At 35.3% G+C, this 14,506-nt stretch overlaps 2 protein-coding genes across 2 annotated transcripts in view; both read left to right on the top strand.

Annotated features, from left to right (window-relative positions):
* Positions 1-1,154, top strand: part of pclob (piccolo presynaptic cytomatrix protein b) — a gene marked incomplete at its 3' end in the record, with an annotated part of 69,140 nt that extends 67,986 nt beyond the window's left edge. The window contains exons 30-31 of the mRNA XM_079374277.1: positions 115-260; positions 1,011-1,154. Of these exons, the coding sequence (XP_079230403.1) occupies positions 115-260; positions 1,011-1,154 (290 nt within the window). The remainder of the gene's footprint in view (positions 1-114; positions 261-1,010) is intronic.
* Positions 1,155-10,044: 8,890 nt separating this feature from the next.
* LOC306842597 (voltage-dependent calcium channel subunit alpha-2/delta-1-like) overlaps positions 10,045-14,506 on the top strand; it is a gene marked incomplete at its 3' end in the record, with an annotated part of 99,302 nt that continues 94,840 nt past the window's right edge. Inside the window, exon 1 of the mRNA XM_079373552.1 lies at positions 10,045-10,369. Coding sequence (XP_079229678.1) covers positions 10,251-10,369 — 119 coding nt within the window. The 5' untranslated portion in view covers positions 10,045-10,250. The remainder of the gene's footprint in view (positions 10,370-14,506) is intronic.

Here is a 14,506-nt window from a genome sequence, read left to right as displayed (position 1 = left end):
CATCCTCAGAAATGACACTGATATACAAATATTGCAGTCAAGATAAGTGAAATGTCCATTGAGAAAGAAGCAGATAGAGTATTTAAATCTGTAATATTTCAACTGTCTTTTTAGACTTGTATGTAAAGCTTTATGTGGTGAATGTGGCAACTCAAAAGAAGATCATAAAGAAGAAGACCAGAGTGTGTCGCCATGACAGAGAGCCATCATTCAATGAGACATTTCGTTTTAACCTGAATCCCGTTGGCCACTCTATTCAGGTGAGAGAAATTATGAACTGAGGCAAATTCAAAATGACAGACAGGCAGTATATCACAGTCCCAAGACGACAACCAATCTATGGAGGGGAAGTTCAAATGAATGACTGTGTGAATGAATCTGTGTGTGTGTGTGTGTGTGTGTGCGCGCGCGTGGGTGGGTGTGTGTGCGTGTGAATAACACACACTGCCATTCAAAATCTGGGGTCGGTAAGATGTTTTTGAAAGAAGTCTTTTCTGCACATTAAGGCTGCATTTGTTTGATCAAAAATACAGTAAAAACATGAATCTTGTGAAATGTTATTACAATTTTTTTTCCTTTTTAATATATTTTAAAATGGAATTTATTCCTGGATTTTCAGCATCATTACTCCAGTCTTCAGTGTCACATGATCCTTCAGAAATTATTCTAATATACTGATTTGATGCTCAAAATGTTTGAAAACAGTTGTGCTGCTTAATATTTTTTGAGAAAAGCGTGATACATTCTTTTCAAAATTTTTTTTTTTTTTTGATGAATAGAAATCGTTTATTTAAAATAGAAATATTTTTCATAACAATGTAAAAATCTTTACTATCATTCAAGTAAATATTACATTACATCAAGTACATTTATTTCAAATATGTCTTATTTAAATAATCTTACTGACCCCAAACTTTGAAACGATGGTGTATGTATTATATTATTTAAATTATTTCCACTGACTTTTTGTTTTCCATTTCTCTTGCTTTTTATCCCCTTCCTCTTCAAAGATGTTCCTGGTGTCAAATGGAGGGAAGTTTATGAAGAAGACCCTGATTGGCGAGGCCTACATCTGGCTGGACAAAGTGGACATGCGTAAGCGGGCAGTCAGCTGGCACAAGCTAGTGGCCACCACCAGTCAAACGCAGCCATAATCACATGCCGTCCATCTCCCATTGGTGAAATAATAAAAAAAAGAGAAATAAAACAGGAAATGGTGGGTTTGTGGATCTGGAATGACCGTTAGATCATGGAAAGAGAAAATCAGTTGAGTTAAATACTGTGACGAAGAGTTTGAAGCCATTCACCAGGATATATAAATCTATTTACACTCCCAGAGCACTGCAAATGTCTATTTGAGGGAGTCATTTCTGCAACTACATTCTACGTCTAAAATATCTTAGGCATGAGCCAATTATTACATTTCAATGTCATTTCAGCTGTTATCACATGTCCAAAATCATATGTATTTCTTGCAAAAAAAACATTGTTCACAAGGAGATAGACGAAGCATATAGTTCTTGACACAATCATGTGATGTGTAATGACCATATCAGAATATGTTATGCACTGTATGGAGGGTAGAAAGAAAGACAATCGTAAATATAATGAATTCCCCTTATTGAATGCAACATCCAACCGTGCACAGTTCGAGATTCCTCCGTTTATAATGTCTTGAGTGTCGTCTTCAGTGTTTAGGGAATGTTGAAACTTAAGGTTGTGACTGACATCAGCTATTGGACATGGATCCATCAATCAAGTTGAGATGATCTGGTTTTCACGCAGTCCTCTTGATTATTTCAAGAATGGTTATTTGTCGGATGCTAAATGAGGGCGTGCTTTGTTTTTAGCGTCTCAAGCACTCAAATTTGGTTCTCTGAAGTTAAAGGGCATCTGTTTTCTGTCTAGAAGTATGAAGTGTCCACGATGTGTGTTTGTTTTATGAACAGCATCTTGAAGTAAATGTCATGTTAGTGGTCAGATGTTGTCATGAATAGTCTCTGTTTTGTGACCAAGTTGTATGTGGAATCCAAATATGCAATGACAAAAAAGATTAATAATGAAAATGATAATAATTAACGTACATTTGAGTCCTCCTTTGCTTTTATATAAGGGTTCTGGCTCAACTGGCTTGATTGAAATCCTGATGTAACGTTTGTTGTTTATTTGAATGGTGCAAGGTGTCTGTCCTGCGTCACGTGTCACTGTTCCATGGTGGTGCAATATTGATTTTTTCTGCTGTAAAATTCATCTGCTCATGTCGGTTTAGTTCTTTTTCATTATCATCACTGCCTCTTTAACCTGCACCATATCAGTGTGTAGCTACACTAGTATGTGCCATTGATGGATAAAGGCACGTGTTTTTGTCTGTCTAGGATCTTAACACCAGACAGTCATTTTCTAACTTAACAGTCAGTGTTTCCATTATCAATATCAGTGGACATATTTCACACATGGAAACTGATTGTTTTGTAACCTGGCTAATAAAATGTACACTAATGTTACCATATGATTTAATCTGCATCTTGCACAAGTGGTGCACAGATGTACCTGAATATAAGGTTGCTGTCATAGTAAGATGAACTATCGTGTGCCAACCTGATGTTTTAACCAAATCTACTGGTTCTGTTTGGGTAAATCTATGCAACATGGATTATGTTCTTTGAATGCATAAACCTTAACATGCGACATCAAGCGAGTGTCTGAATATATGTATATCTGTTAAAGAAAAAAAGAAATTAATTATATGAATATTGTATAGTGTTTATTTTTATTTTTTACTTCCTCTTTATGGCACAGTACATATTAATCATATGCACTTTACGTTATTGTTTTCGTAGGTTTCTAAATTTCATCGTAAATAATGACAAAGAAAAATATATATATATATGCTGACCAGAAAAATTAGATTTTTTTTTTTTTTTTGTAAAGGAAAAAAATAATCTGTGTAGATGTGAAACATAATAATGCATATTTTATGTTGGTGCATAATTATGATGGCCAATTAAAACCCGTATCAAGTGTCATCAGTGTTATTTAGATCATCACACCTTTCAAAGTGTGATTTTTTTTCAAAGTCTGTTTTTCCCTTTAAACCTGCACATTGATTTTGTTTCACTACTAAATATCATCTTTTCATTCTAATACTACCCCATTCCTTTTAAAATCATGATGCATTTGATGAATTCAGTTGCCGTAAACTGCGTGAATGTGATTTTGGTTATTTTTTTGATTTTGTAAATATATAGGATATTTTCTACAAGAAGAGGTCTGAATATTTATTTGGTCTGGCGTTGAGCATGTGATTGTGATCAAGATCAAACTCTGTCTGTACATATTGTATTTGTCTAACTGTGTAAGAAAATAATATCTGGATCTGTTTAAAATCATGTGTTTGATCAATCCATTCCAATCTGTTTGACGAAATCAACAACATCTCTCAGAATGAAACCGATACGGTTAAAAAAAAAAGGAAAAAAGACAACACAAAATTTCCTGTCAAATTGAATGGTTGTCAAAGAGTTTCTATGTTTTTACATAGATGTTGCATGTTTTGTTAGATGTTTGTTGATATATTTTGCCTCCGGATTCAGTTTAAAAAGAGAGAAAAATTAAGCACATCATCTGAAGTTGTATGCGGACTGTAAAAATGCTTGTAAAATGAGTCTTGTTTTTCACTTCGTGTAAAAAAAAAAGTAGAAAAAAATCTAATGTTATGGTTTTGTGGTTGTCCACAGGATGTCATGAAATTATGCAAATTGTGCAGTAGAGAAAAAAGATTATGTGAAAACTAAGAAATAAAAACTTTCTCCCTGCGTCTAAATAATAAAGAATAGATTCTATTTCAAATGTGAAAATGCATTTCATTGTTTTGATTCTATGATGCTTCTATATTGTCGACAGTTACATGAGAAAAGTTACATTTTTCACTATTATTTGATGGTTATTTGTTGAATTAATTTATATATTGCAGAGTGCTTTGTCAGCCTTATTTTAGGACCATAGACCTTAGTCAGGTTAGATGCCATATTAAGTTTAATATGGGTAAAAACGAGACTGTGAGGGATCAGTCTTTACAATGGCACTCTTGATATAAAGGTTCTAGATCACTCAATATTAGTGCAACGTGTAGTGTGTGTGTACATATATTTATATAAGTCATGGCCAAAAATATCGGCACCCTTGCAATTCCGTCAGAAAATGCAACCCTTCTCTCAGAAAATTGTTGCAGTTGCAAATGTTTTGGTCCTCACATGTCTTTTTTTTTTTTTTTGCTTTGCAGCAACACACACAAAAAAAAAACACAGGGAAGAAAAGTCAAATCTTTAATACAATTCCACACAGAACCCAAAAAAATGCACTGGACAAAATTATTGGCACCTTTAACTTAATATTTGGTAGCACTCCCTTTGGAAAAAAAATGAATCGCTTCCTGTAACCATTAATGAGTTTCTTACACCTCTCTACTGGAATTTTGGACCACTCTTCTTTTGTAAACTGCTCCAGGTCATTCAGATTTGAAGGACGCCTTCTCACAACTGTTTTGAGATCTCTAGACAGGTGTTCTATAGGATTCAGATCTGGACTCATTGCTGGTCATTTCAGAACTCTCCAGTGCTTTGTTTGTAACCATTTCTGAGTGCATTTTGAAGTGTGTTTTGGGTCATTGTCCTGCTGGAAGACCCATGACCTCTGGTGGAGAAGCAGCTTTCCAACACTGGCCACTACATTGCGCCCTAAAATTCTTTGGTAATCTTCAGATTTCATGATACTGTTCACACAGTCAAGGAATCCAGTGCCATAAGCAGCAAAGCAACCCCAAAACATCTTTGAACCTCCACCATGTTTGACTATAGGGACGGTGTTCTTTTCTTTGAAGGCCTCATTTCTTTTTCTGTAAACAGTGCCATGATGTCCTTTACCAAAAAGCTCTACTTTTGTCTCATCTGCCCACAGTACGTTCTCCCAGAAGGATTGTGGTTTTGTCACATAAGTTTTGGTAAACTCCAGTCTTGCTTTTTTATGCCTTTGTGTCAGCAGTGGTCTCCTACCATAACATTCCTTTCCATCTATATGGCGATGGATAGTGCGAGCTGACACTGTTGTCTGCAGATCAGCTTGAATTTGTTTGGAAGTTAATCGGGGTTCTTTATCCACCATTTGAACAATCCTTCGTTGTAATTTTTCATTAATTTTGCTCTTCCGTCCACGTCCAGGGAGGTTAGCTACAGTGCCATGGGCTGTAAACCTCTTGATGATATTTTGCACAGTGGACAAGATTCAAGATTTTTATTTGTCACATATGCTTCTGTAGTGGACACAGGAACATTAAGATCTCTGGAGATGGACTTGAGATTATCCATGCTTTTCCACATTTTTTTTTTCTCAAATCCACAGACAACCCTTTACACTTCTTTCTTTTCTCCATGCTCAGTGTGACACACAACACAAAGGTTGAGTCAACTTTTCTCCATTTTAACTGGTTGCAAGTGTGATTACTATATTGCCCACAGTTACTTGCCACAGGTAGGGGCAACACATGCTTAAAAAAATTAATTTGTACAATTTTGACAAGGTACCAATAATTTTGCCCAGTCTATTTTTGAGCTCTGTGTGAAATTTTATCAAATTTGACTTTTCTTCTCAGTTTTGTGTGTGTGTGTGTGTGTGTGTGTGCGTGCGTGCGTGCGTGCGTGCGTGTGTGTGTGTGTGTGTGTGTGTGTGTGTGTGTGTGTCTTGTTGCAGTGCAAACAAAAACAATAAGCACTTGAATTCCAAAACCTTTGCAATTGGAACAATTTTCTGAGAGAAGTGTTGCATTTTCTGACAAAATTGCAAGGGAGCCAATATTTTTGTATATATATGAGCACTAAATCTTCATATTAGAATGATTTAATTGATTGAATACTTGACACTGAAGACGCTGAAAATTAAGATTTGCCATCACAGGAATAAATTACATTTTAAATTATTATTATTAAATATACGTAGCTTGTATTAGGGTCTATAACAAGGAGATTGACCTTCACATTAGCTACCGAGAATGGTTTAGGATTACTAAATTGTACATTTGTTCATTTTATCGTGTCCCCTCCGTATTGGGGCAAAATACTGTGTACGAGTGAATGAAATAAATTTGTGGATGTACATACAGTGTTTGGACAGCAGATGGCGATATAATATTTGTAATAATTACACAGGAAGTACCTCAGAGACTCGTGAGTATTCAAAAGAAGTTCAACAACATGATTAGCTTAGCTGTTTGATTCTGTTTATGAAACGAAAGAATCAGTGTTATATGTATCTATTATTTGAACTGTAACAAACATGAACATGTTTACTAAGTAAAAGAGGAAATGAGGGAGAAAGAGGGACTGTGAGTCATCCGCGCCTCATTATCCTCTCAGCATTTTTGTCAGGGCTAAATTAAAGTCCTGCCACCACACAAAGAAACCACCACTCACCAGTGTAGCCTCAGGTTTGTTTCAAAGCAGAAACAACAAGAACCACAGACTCTGAGAGGAGTGTTGAGAGCATCCATTCTCTCTCTCTGGGTAATGTGAGGCAGGGCATGTTGCCATGGAGACGAGGGAGGACCCAGGGGAGCGATGTAGCAGGATGTGTGATACTCATCATCCTCAGTTCAGCAGACCATGATAAATTCTTGTTTTCGATCCGTCTAATCAGCCAGCATTACTCTGTAAATCTGTGCAAATGAGAACGCTTTCCCTGAAAATCGAGCGAACGCCGCTCACCATTTTTAGCTCGATAGCCGTCGAAGGACTGCTTTGACAAATGTCTTATATCTGAAGTTAATTAGCTTCCTCAAAACTCTCCCAAGAGGCAAAGCTGTGTTTTGTTTCAGGCCTAATCAACACGTAGCTAATGTTACCGAAACCAGGTTGCAATAAATACATAAATGCACACACTATAGCTTCAGTTTAGTAAAAATATGATAATTCTCTTGGGAAGTTATTCATATAATTTAAACCCATCATATAATTTAAAAGGCAATTATACTAATTTCATGTATAAACACCCAATTTACACTGTGAAAATTAGAATATAAATGTGTAAGATATTATTTGTAAAATATTTAGTTTCTTTTATTACATCATTTCACTTTGCTACATACTACACTAAAAAAAACTGATGTAGGGAAAGTTTTTATTCACAAATTGCTTGTAAATTCACAAATGTTAAAAAATATTTTACAGTGTACTCTACTGTTAGGTGTTTTATTCAAATCCAGTTTTATTTTGGATTAATTCAATTATTTATTTAAATATTTTTATTTATTTAAATCAGTTTTATTTAACTGTATTTTTATTTTGTATATTGTATTTGTTTTTTAAACAAATATTTTATTATTATTATTGTGTGTTTAAATAAAAAAAATATTTTTATAAATCTCTTTATTTATATTTATTTTGTTATGTTTAAACTTCACCACTGACCTAGAACCAGGGTTATTATAGTTAACTGAAAATAAAAATGAAACTAAAACCATGAAAATTGTTGTTACTTCAAGGTTATAAAATAATAATATAATAATAAAATAGAGTTATAAAAAAAAAACAAAAAAACTTTTTTAGTTTCGGCTATAGTTGCCAAAGCACCATTTCTCGTTTTCGTTTAGATTAACTTGATGTTCCAAAACTAAAACTGGATTAAATTAATTAATGAGTAATGAATGAATGAATGAAAATAAATAAATACTATGACTTACTAAAAAAAAGGGGAAAAAAAATCCTAAAAATCACAAAAACACATAACAAAATAACTAAAACTTTCAAATTCAAATGAAAATGGTATAAATAAAAATAAAAATTAATTTAAAATATTAATAAAATAACAGTGTCTAGCACTGCCTTGCACCCCTCTAGTTTGAAAACCCCTGTCTAGATAAACAGCTAGAGAATCTCCTGTCGACATTTAACAAGCTCGGTCATTAGCTTTTACTGAATGGCCCACGGTCAAGTCACAGGCACGCTCACAAACACACCAACACTACCGGCACATAAAGAGTTTCATCCACAAATGCACCTGGAAGGTCCACGGAAATGCTTTTAATGCACATCGATGTCTAATACACTTCACTGCCAGAGCCTCTTGTGTGCAGGCCCGACCCCATAAACACAGAGCTGTCTGAAAAGAGTTGGGTGAACACATTAAACTGGTTGCAAGCAAAGTGCACATGCACTCCGCTTCCCAGCATCCTTTAATCATCGGCTGGGCCGTGCATAAGAGGAAAGAGGTCACAACAGTGCTGTCTGTTTAAGACCTATTGGGAGTTTTAATGAGAACGTGTGTTTTTGATGATGGGACGGTGTCTTTTCATTTAGCCGAGTTCAGGCCCAGAGCTTTTATCCTGGTTTGTTATGTAGTTGGTTACTCTTTCTACTTGAAGCTACCACAGGGTCACGCTGTATCTCTCTGCAGTGGTGCATCAGTATAAAACCTCCTCTAGGCCCTATTGGATCCACGGTTCGGTAGGATGGATGGGTGCTAATGGACCTGCATACAGACCAGGGAACAAAAGCACAAGGCCTCTCCTATTATAGAGCTTGTGCTCTCTCGCAGTCTCGCGCCCTGTTGCACGCGCATGGCTTTGACACTCGTCGTTGCCGAGGAGAGCGCGGTTGCTAGGCAACGAGTGAAAGCCGAAATCCCTGGGTAACTCGCCGCTTACTGCCCCGACCTGCCTCCCATCCCTGATCACTGGCTTATTAACTTTATTTCATTGGGAAGGAAAAAAAGAGTATCTCATTTAAACGAGCATTATAGCTATATAACTCAGCTGCGATTTATGGCATTGCCTTATATTATGTTAAAAAAGAGGATGCTGTACATGCAAGATATATAGACGCATGTGTTTATGAATGAGATACATCATTCACTGACGCCCTAAATGAATAATGAATGCATGTGAAAAACAAGCTACAGAGAGCCTTTGATATTGATCAGATGCAAACAAAAGCATAAAAATGCAGTGTATTTTAGGCAACAGTTGATTAGCTCACTGCCTTTGCATGTAGTTTGGTGTTATTTTTATAATAATAATACAAATAAAAAACGTTATTATTAAAATATAATGTGTATAATTTATATACATATAATAATATAATTTTCATAATAATGATGATGATTATTTATTATTATATAAAATGTTTATAATTTATATAAATAAAATATTTTTTCATGATGTTATTGTTTTTATTTTATATAATAATATTATTATTGAATAATAATATAATTAAGTAATAATATAATATAAAATGTTCATCATTTTTCTAAAAATATGTATAAATAAAATATTTTTCATGTAGGATGAAGATTGCATTGTTTTTATTTAATATATTATTGTTGTTATTTTGTTGTTGTGGAATACTAATATTATTATTATTAAATAATAATAAACATAATAATTTATACATATAAATATATTAGGTATTTGTAGTAATAGTAGTACAGATTTGATAAATATGTATATCATTTATATTAAAATAAATATTCTATCAAATAATAGACTAAATACAATTATTACTATTATTGTTATTATTATTATTATTGTTTTTGTTGTTGTTATTGCATGCAGATTAATAATATTGAGGCGTTAATAATATAAAATTCATGTAAGCATTTACCGTAAGTATATAAAATATCAATAAAAGACAAGTTTTTTTTTTTTTTTTTTACAAATCTTTGCAGTTTGTTTCTTTATGTGCCAAAAACTTATTGTACTCACGTAAAAATGTAAATGCCAAATCTTTTTAGTTGGCTTTCAGTGGGTATCACGGCACTTTTGTACGTATTCTTAATTGATTTCAGGAGGGTGTTACTTAGTATTTGTTGAGGAAGCATAAGAGAAGGAGGAGGAGGGAGAGAGAGGGACTGGAGAGGGTTGCATTGCATGAAGATCCGATGAAAGATAGCAGGCTATTGCAATAAGAGGGCAAGAGAGAGAGGGGTGGGGGCAGAATGACGCTGATTCGGGGCTATTGATCTCTCCCTCCCCTCTATACGGGGTCAGTAGTTTGATCAGAGCGCGCGCAGGATCACACAGAAGAGACACACGCGCTTTTGTAACATGAAGCGGCGCGTATAGAGCTATCCAACAGGACACTCATCACCAATCCGATCCCGTCTGTCTCAAACCTGATGACGGGAAATAATAAGATTATCCAGCAGGACAGCAGAGCGACGCGTTATATCTCTGGAGAAAAGTAACTGGTGTGGACTGACAGGTGATGGTGCGCTCGAGATCAACAGATCTGGTCATGAATCCGTTCAGAATCTCCGTGCTGATGGTGTTCCTCTTCGCATCTGTTCATATCTCGTGCCCATCGCAGTTCCCTAGTCCGCTCATGTAAGTACTTTGACGTTGTTGTCCTTGCAGAACGTCACAGTGTTTCAACTGTTGATTAAAACGCATTTTCCTTTCATTCAGTCGCTTTGTGTCTGTTTGAACGTGCGTAAGTGTAATTTTAAGTTTTTGTGAGTGCACATATCGTGCTGGATGCATAATGCACAAATTATTTATTTACTTGTGAGCAGTTTAACATGAATTTAACGCATCGTATGTAATCTGTACTTTATTTAGATTTTTGTTTTATTATTGTCTTCACACCTATATGGCCCAGTAATGGTCAATAACGTTCAAACGCTGAAACAAAAATGTAAACTTAAAGACAATATATAAATTATGTTCTATGTGTTTAACGTTGTTTATTAATACTGCAGACAAATTCACAATGGATATTTTGAATTAAGTTGAATGATTGGGGGGAGGAGACATTATTTCCCATTATTGATTTAATTTGTTTATTAAGGCATAGAATAAATCACTCGAAAATGACAATTCTGCCATTATTCACTCACCTTCATGTTGTTCCAAACCTGTCTGACTTTCTTCTGTGGAACAAAAAAAAGGTTTGTCATGTAAGTCTTTTCCATGCAACTGATAAGCACAACTGTTGAGATTCAAACAAAGGAACAAAAAGCACCTTAAAAGTGTTCTGTTTGACTTGTGAGCGAAATTCCAAGTCTTCTCAAGTCTTCTGATTATGATCTTCTCCTCCACTGACCTTGAGAACCCGTGGGACTGAATCAGTGAGTCAGGGTTGAACTATGATTCATAAAAGAATCAGTACAATTTGTGAGCTGGTTTAACCAATTGAAAAGAACTGGCTCAAAAAAATTATTCATTCACTGCTCCAGTTCTTAAAATCTGAGTCAGCGATCTGTTCGCAATGGTTCTCCAGCTAAACGCTCTCTTTTAGATTATTGGTGAATTTTGACAAATTAAGGTCTGTTAATCTTGCAAACATATTGTGTGTATGTGTTCAACTTTGTACTTACACTAATCTTAAAGGTTAAGCCAGGTTAAAGCTTTTACCTCCTGTGGTTTCCATTTCACTTTCACCTTATGTAATCTTTTCCCACGATTTAAGATTTTTCACCTTACAAATATCATTCAGCATGAGATATTTAACTGAAAATTGACTCATTATTTTACCTTGCTAAAGATTCCCAGATTATTTGCCCCAATGTTACTTGAACAAAAGTTCAGTATGGCTTCAGTTAATGCATTGCATAACAATATTCAACAGAAGTGCATGTTTGGCGAACAAGTGATTGTGTTTGTGAGAGACAGATGTGACCTGACAGATGGTTGAGCATTTTTCTGTTTTGAGCTGGCAAGTCTTTTGTTAACCTGATATTTAAATGAGTCTGTATAGCAGACATGTTATATCTTATGCGAAAAGTAAGTGGATGTGCACGGTCGTGAATTTGTACGGAAAGGCCCATTGCTGTTCCCCAGCTCAGTACATTGAGGTGTTCCTGCATGTTTCAGGACATATGCATCTGAGATGAATTGCTCTTATTGTCTGCACTGCTGTTTAAAAAGTGATTGTTTCACCAGGTGGTTGTGAGAGCAGAACAAGAGATTTGTCAGTTTCCACACTGTTATACAATCTTAACATGCCACAGATATTTACATGCTTTCATAAATCTATAAACTGTCATTTCTGAATGCAGTAATAGACATAATTAGTGTATTTTTACATTGTGATTGTTGTCTCACATTGTGTTTTATTGCATGGTGTGAAGTGCATTAATGCAATGCATTAAGATAGCAATTTGCAAAGATTATGTAAGAAGCTGGACCTTTTGATTTGACCACCTGTTTGTTCATGCAGTAGAACATGCATTCAGGAAAAAGAAACCTCTTGGGTGGCCTGAACTGATGTCAATACATTTGTAATGGCCGTAAAAAACCCCCAAAAAACAGGATAAGTGCTTTTGTGAAATTGTTTTAGTGAAATGGGCTCTTCTGGTAGATTTCCGAGAATCTACGTCAATAATGCATTGCTTTAAAAAATGCATTGCTTGAAAAAGAATGATATGCCTTTGTGTTATTTTCAGTTGTTGAAAAGGTTTCCTTGAAAATGTTACAGCAGAATAGTACAGTGTAAATTAAAAGTAAGGGGAAAGCTTCAAGGAATGGATCACCACAACTTGAAAATTTGCTGAAAGTTTACTCACCCTCAGGCCATCCAATATGTAGATGAGAATGTTTCTTCAATGGAACAGATTTGGAGAAGTTAGCATTGCATCAGTGAATGGGTTCAGCAGTGAATGGGTGCCGTCAGAATGAGAGTCCAAACAGCTGATGAAAACATCACAATTAATCCACACACTCCAGTCAATCAAGCGAATAGCAATTATTGTTTCTAGCTAAAATGTGAGTACTCTATCCATAATATTGTTTTTGCCAGTGAAAATTCATCTTGTCTGAATCAGGAGAGAAATATGCGCAGAAAAAGCACTGTTTATAAGCAAAAACAGTTCTAAAAAATGTCAGTCAATTTTGATGTGATAGGACAACAGTTCAAATTTGTTTACTACAAACACATACCTTCTCACTTCACAAGACGTTAATTGATGGATTAGAGTCATGTGGATTGGTTGTTGTTTTATTGTGATGTTTTATCAGCTGTTTGGACTCTCATTCTGACGGCACCCATTTGCTGCAGAGAATCCTTTGGTAAACAAGTGATGTAATGCCACATTTCTCCAGATCTGTTCAGATGAACTACATCTTGGATGACCTAAGGTAAAGTAAATTTTCAGCAAATTTTCATTTTTGTGTGAACTGTCCCTTTAAGATAACATATTTAACCATCTTCTTAAGCTGTGAGAGATACTGTAAAGTATTAATATATGTGTATGTGTGTAGCTCAGTCTTGTTTGCATATATATTTTGCTTCCCACAATTATTTTTATTGCTGTCTGTTCTTGGATGTATAAAAATTGTTGAAACCATTACTGTGGGAGAACAAGAAAAGGTGCATCAAGACAAAAACAGCAAAAAACAAATAAATAAAACACTTTTGTCTTTCCCTCCCATCTGTGCCTCAGATACACTTATAAAGGAAGTGAGAGTATGCAATAACTAATCCACTCAATTTGGAGCGACATAAGCCACACTGCTCCTCTGGTTTCTTATTAGTGCAGAAACAGGCTTTTTCGAAAGGGGACTGAGGCAGGATTCCCACCGAGAGATGACGCAGGTGATCACTGTGACTGTGTCCTCCTGACAGCCAGAGACACCTGTCCCTCGGTCCCAGACTAGTCCACTTACTGACACAGAGACGCCACTCACCTGTGGAGAGGACCAGATATATGTTATGCTGTATTAAGCGGTATATTTATAAGAGTGCACTTAAAGGAGTAGTTCAGCCAAAAATGATTATATTATTTACGCATTCTCATTTCATTAGCTGTGCAAAGTTTGTTTTATTATTATTATTTTAAAATAGTATTTATAATAGAAGCTCTGCTAACAAGCAGGCCCAAATCAGCATATCACAACAATTTCTGAAGGATCATGTGACACTGAAGACTTGAGTAATGACTGTTGAAAATTCAGCTTTGTTATCACAGGAATAAATGACATTTTAAAATATATGAAATAGAAAACAGTTATTTTAAATTGTCATAATATTTACATTTACATTTATTCATTTAGCTGACGCTTTTATCCAAAGCGACTTACAATTGCTATATATGTCAGAGGTCGCACGCCTCTGGAGCAACTAGGGGTTAAGTGTCTTGCTCAGGGACACATTGGTGTCTCATAGTGGATTCGAACCCGGGTCTCTCACACCAAAGGCATGTGTCTTATCCACTGCGCCATCACCACCCCATTTAACAATACCACCCTATTTAACAATATTACGGTTTTACTGTATTTTTGATACAGTCTTGGTTAGCATAAGAGGCTTCTTTCAAGACGCCTTTCTTACCCCAAACTTTTGAATAGTGTTTGACAGACTTGTGTTGCATTTAAGTAATACATTTTATTAGTTAATTAACTAAACACTGACTTTGGTGTTGCTAGTGCCATGCTCAACAGTTTAAGCTACAGGAATGTTTAAGCTATCCATAACATGTTTTTTTAAAAAGAAACAATAACAGGATTTGCCAAAGCGTGCAAGTT

This window comes from Barbus barbus, assembly GCF_936440315.1.
Source record: "Barbus barbus genome assembly, chromosome: 23".
In the NCBI taxonomy this organism is placed as follows: Eukaryota; Metazoa; Chordata; class Actinopteri; order Cypriniformes; family Cyprinidae; genus Barbus; species Barbus barbus.
Note: the sequence above shows the minus strand (reverse complement) of the source record. Positions and strands in the feature narration are given on the sequence as shown.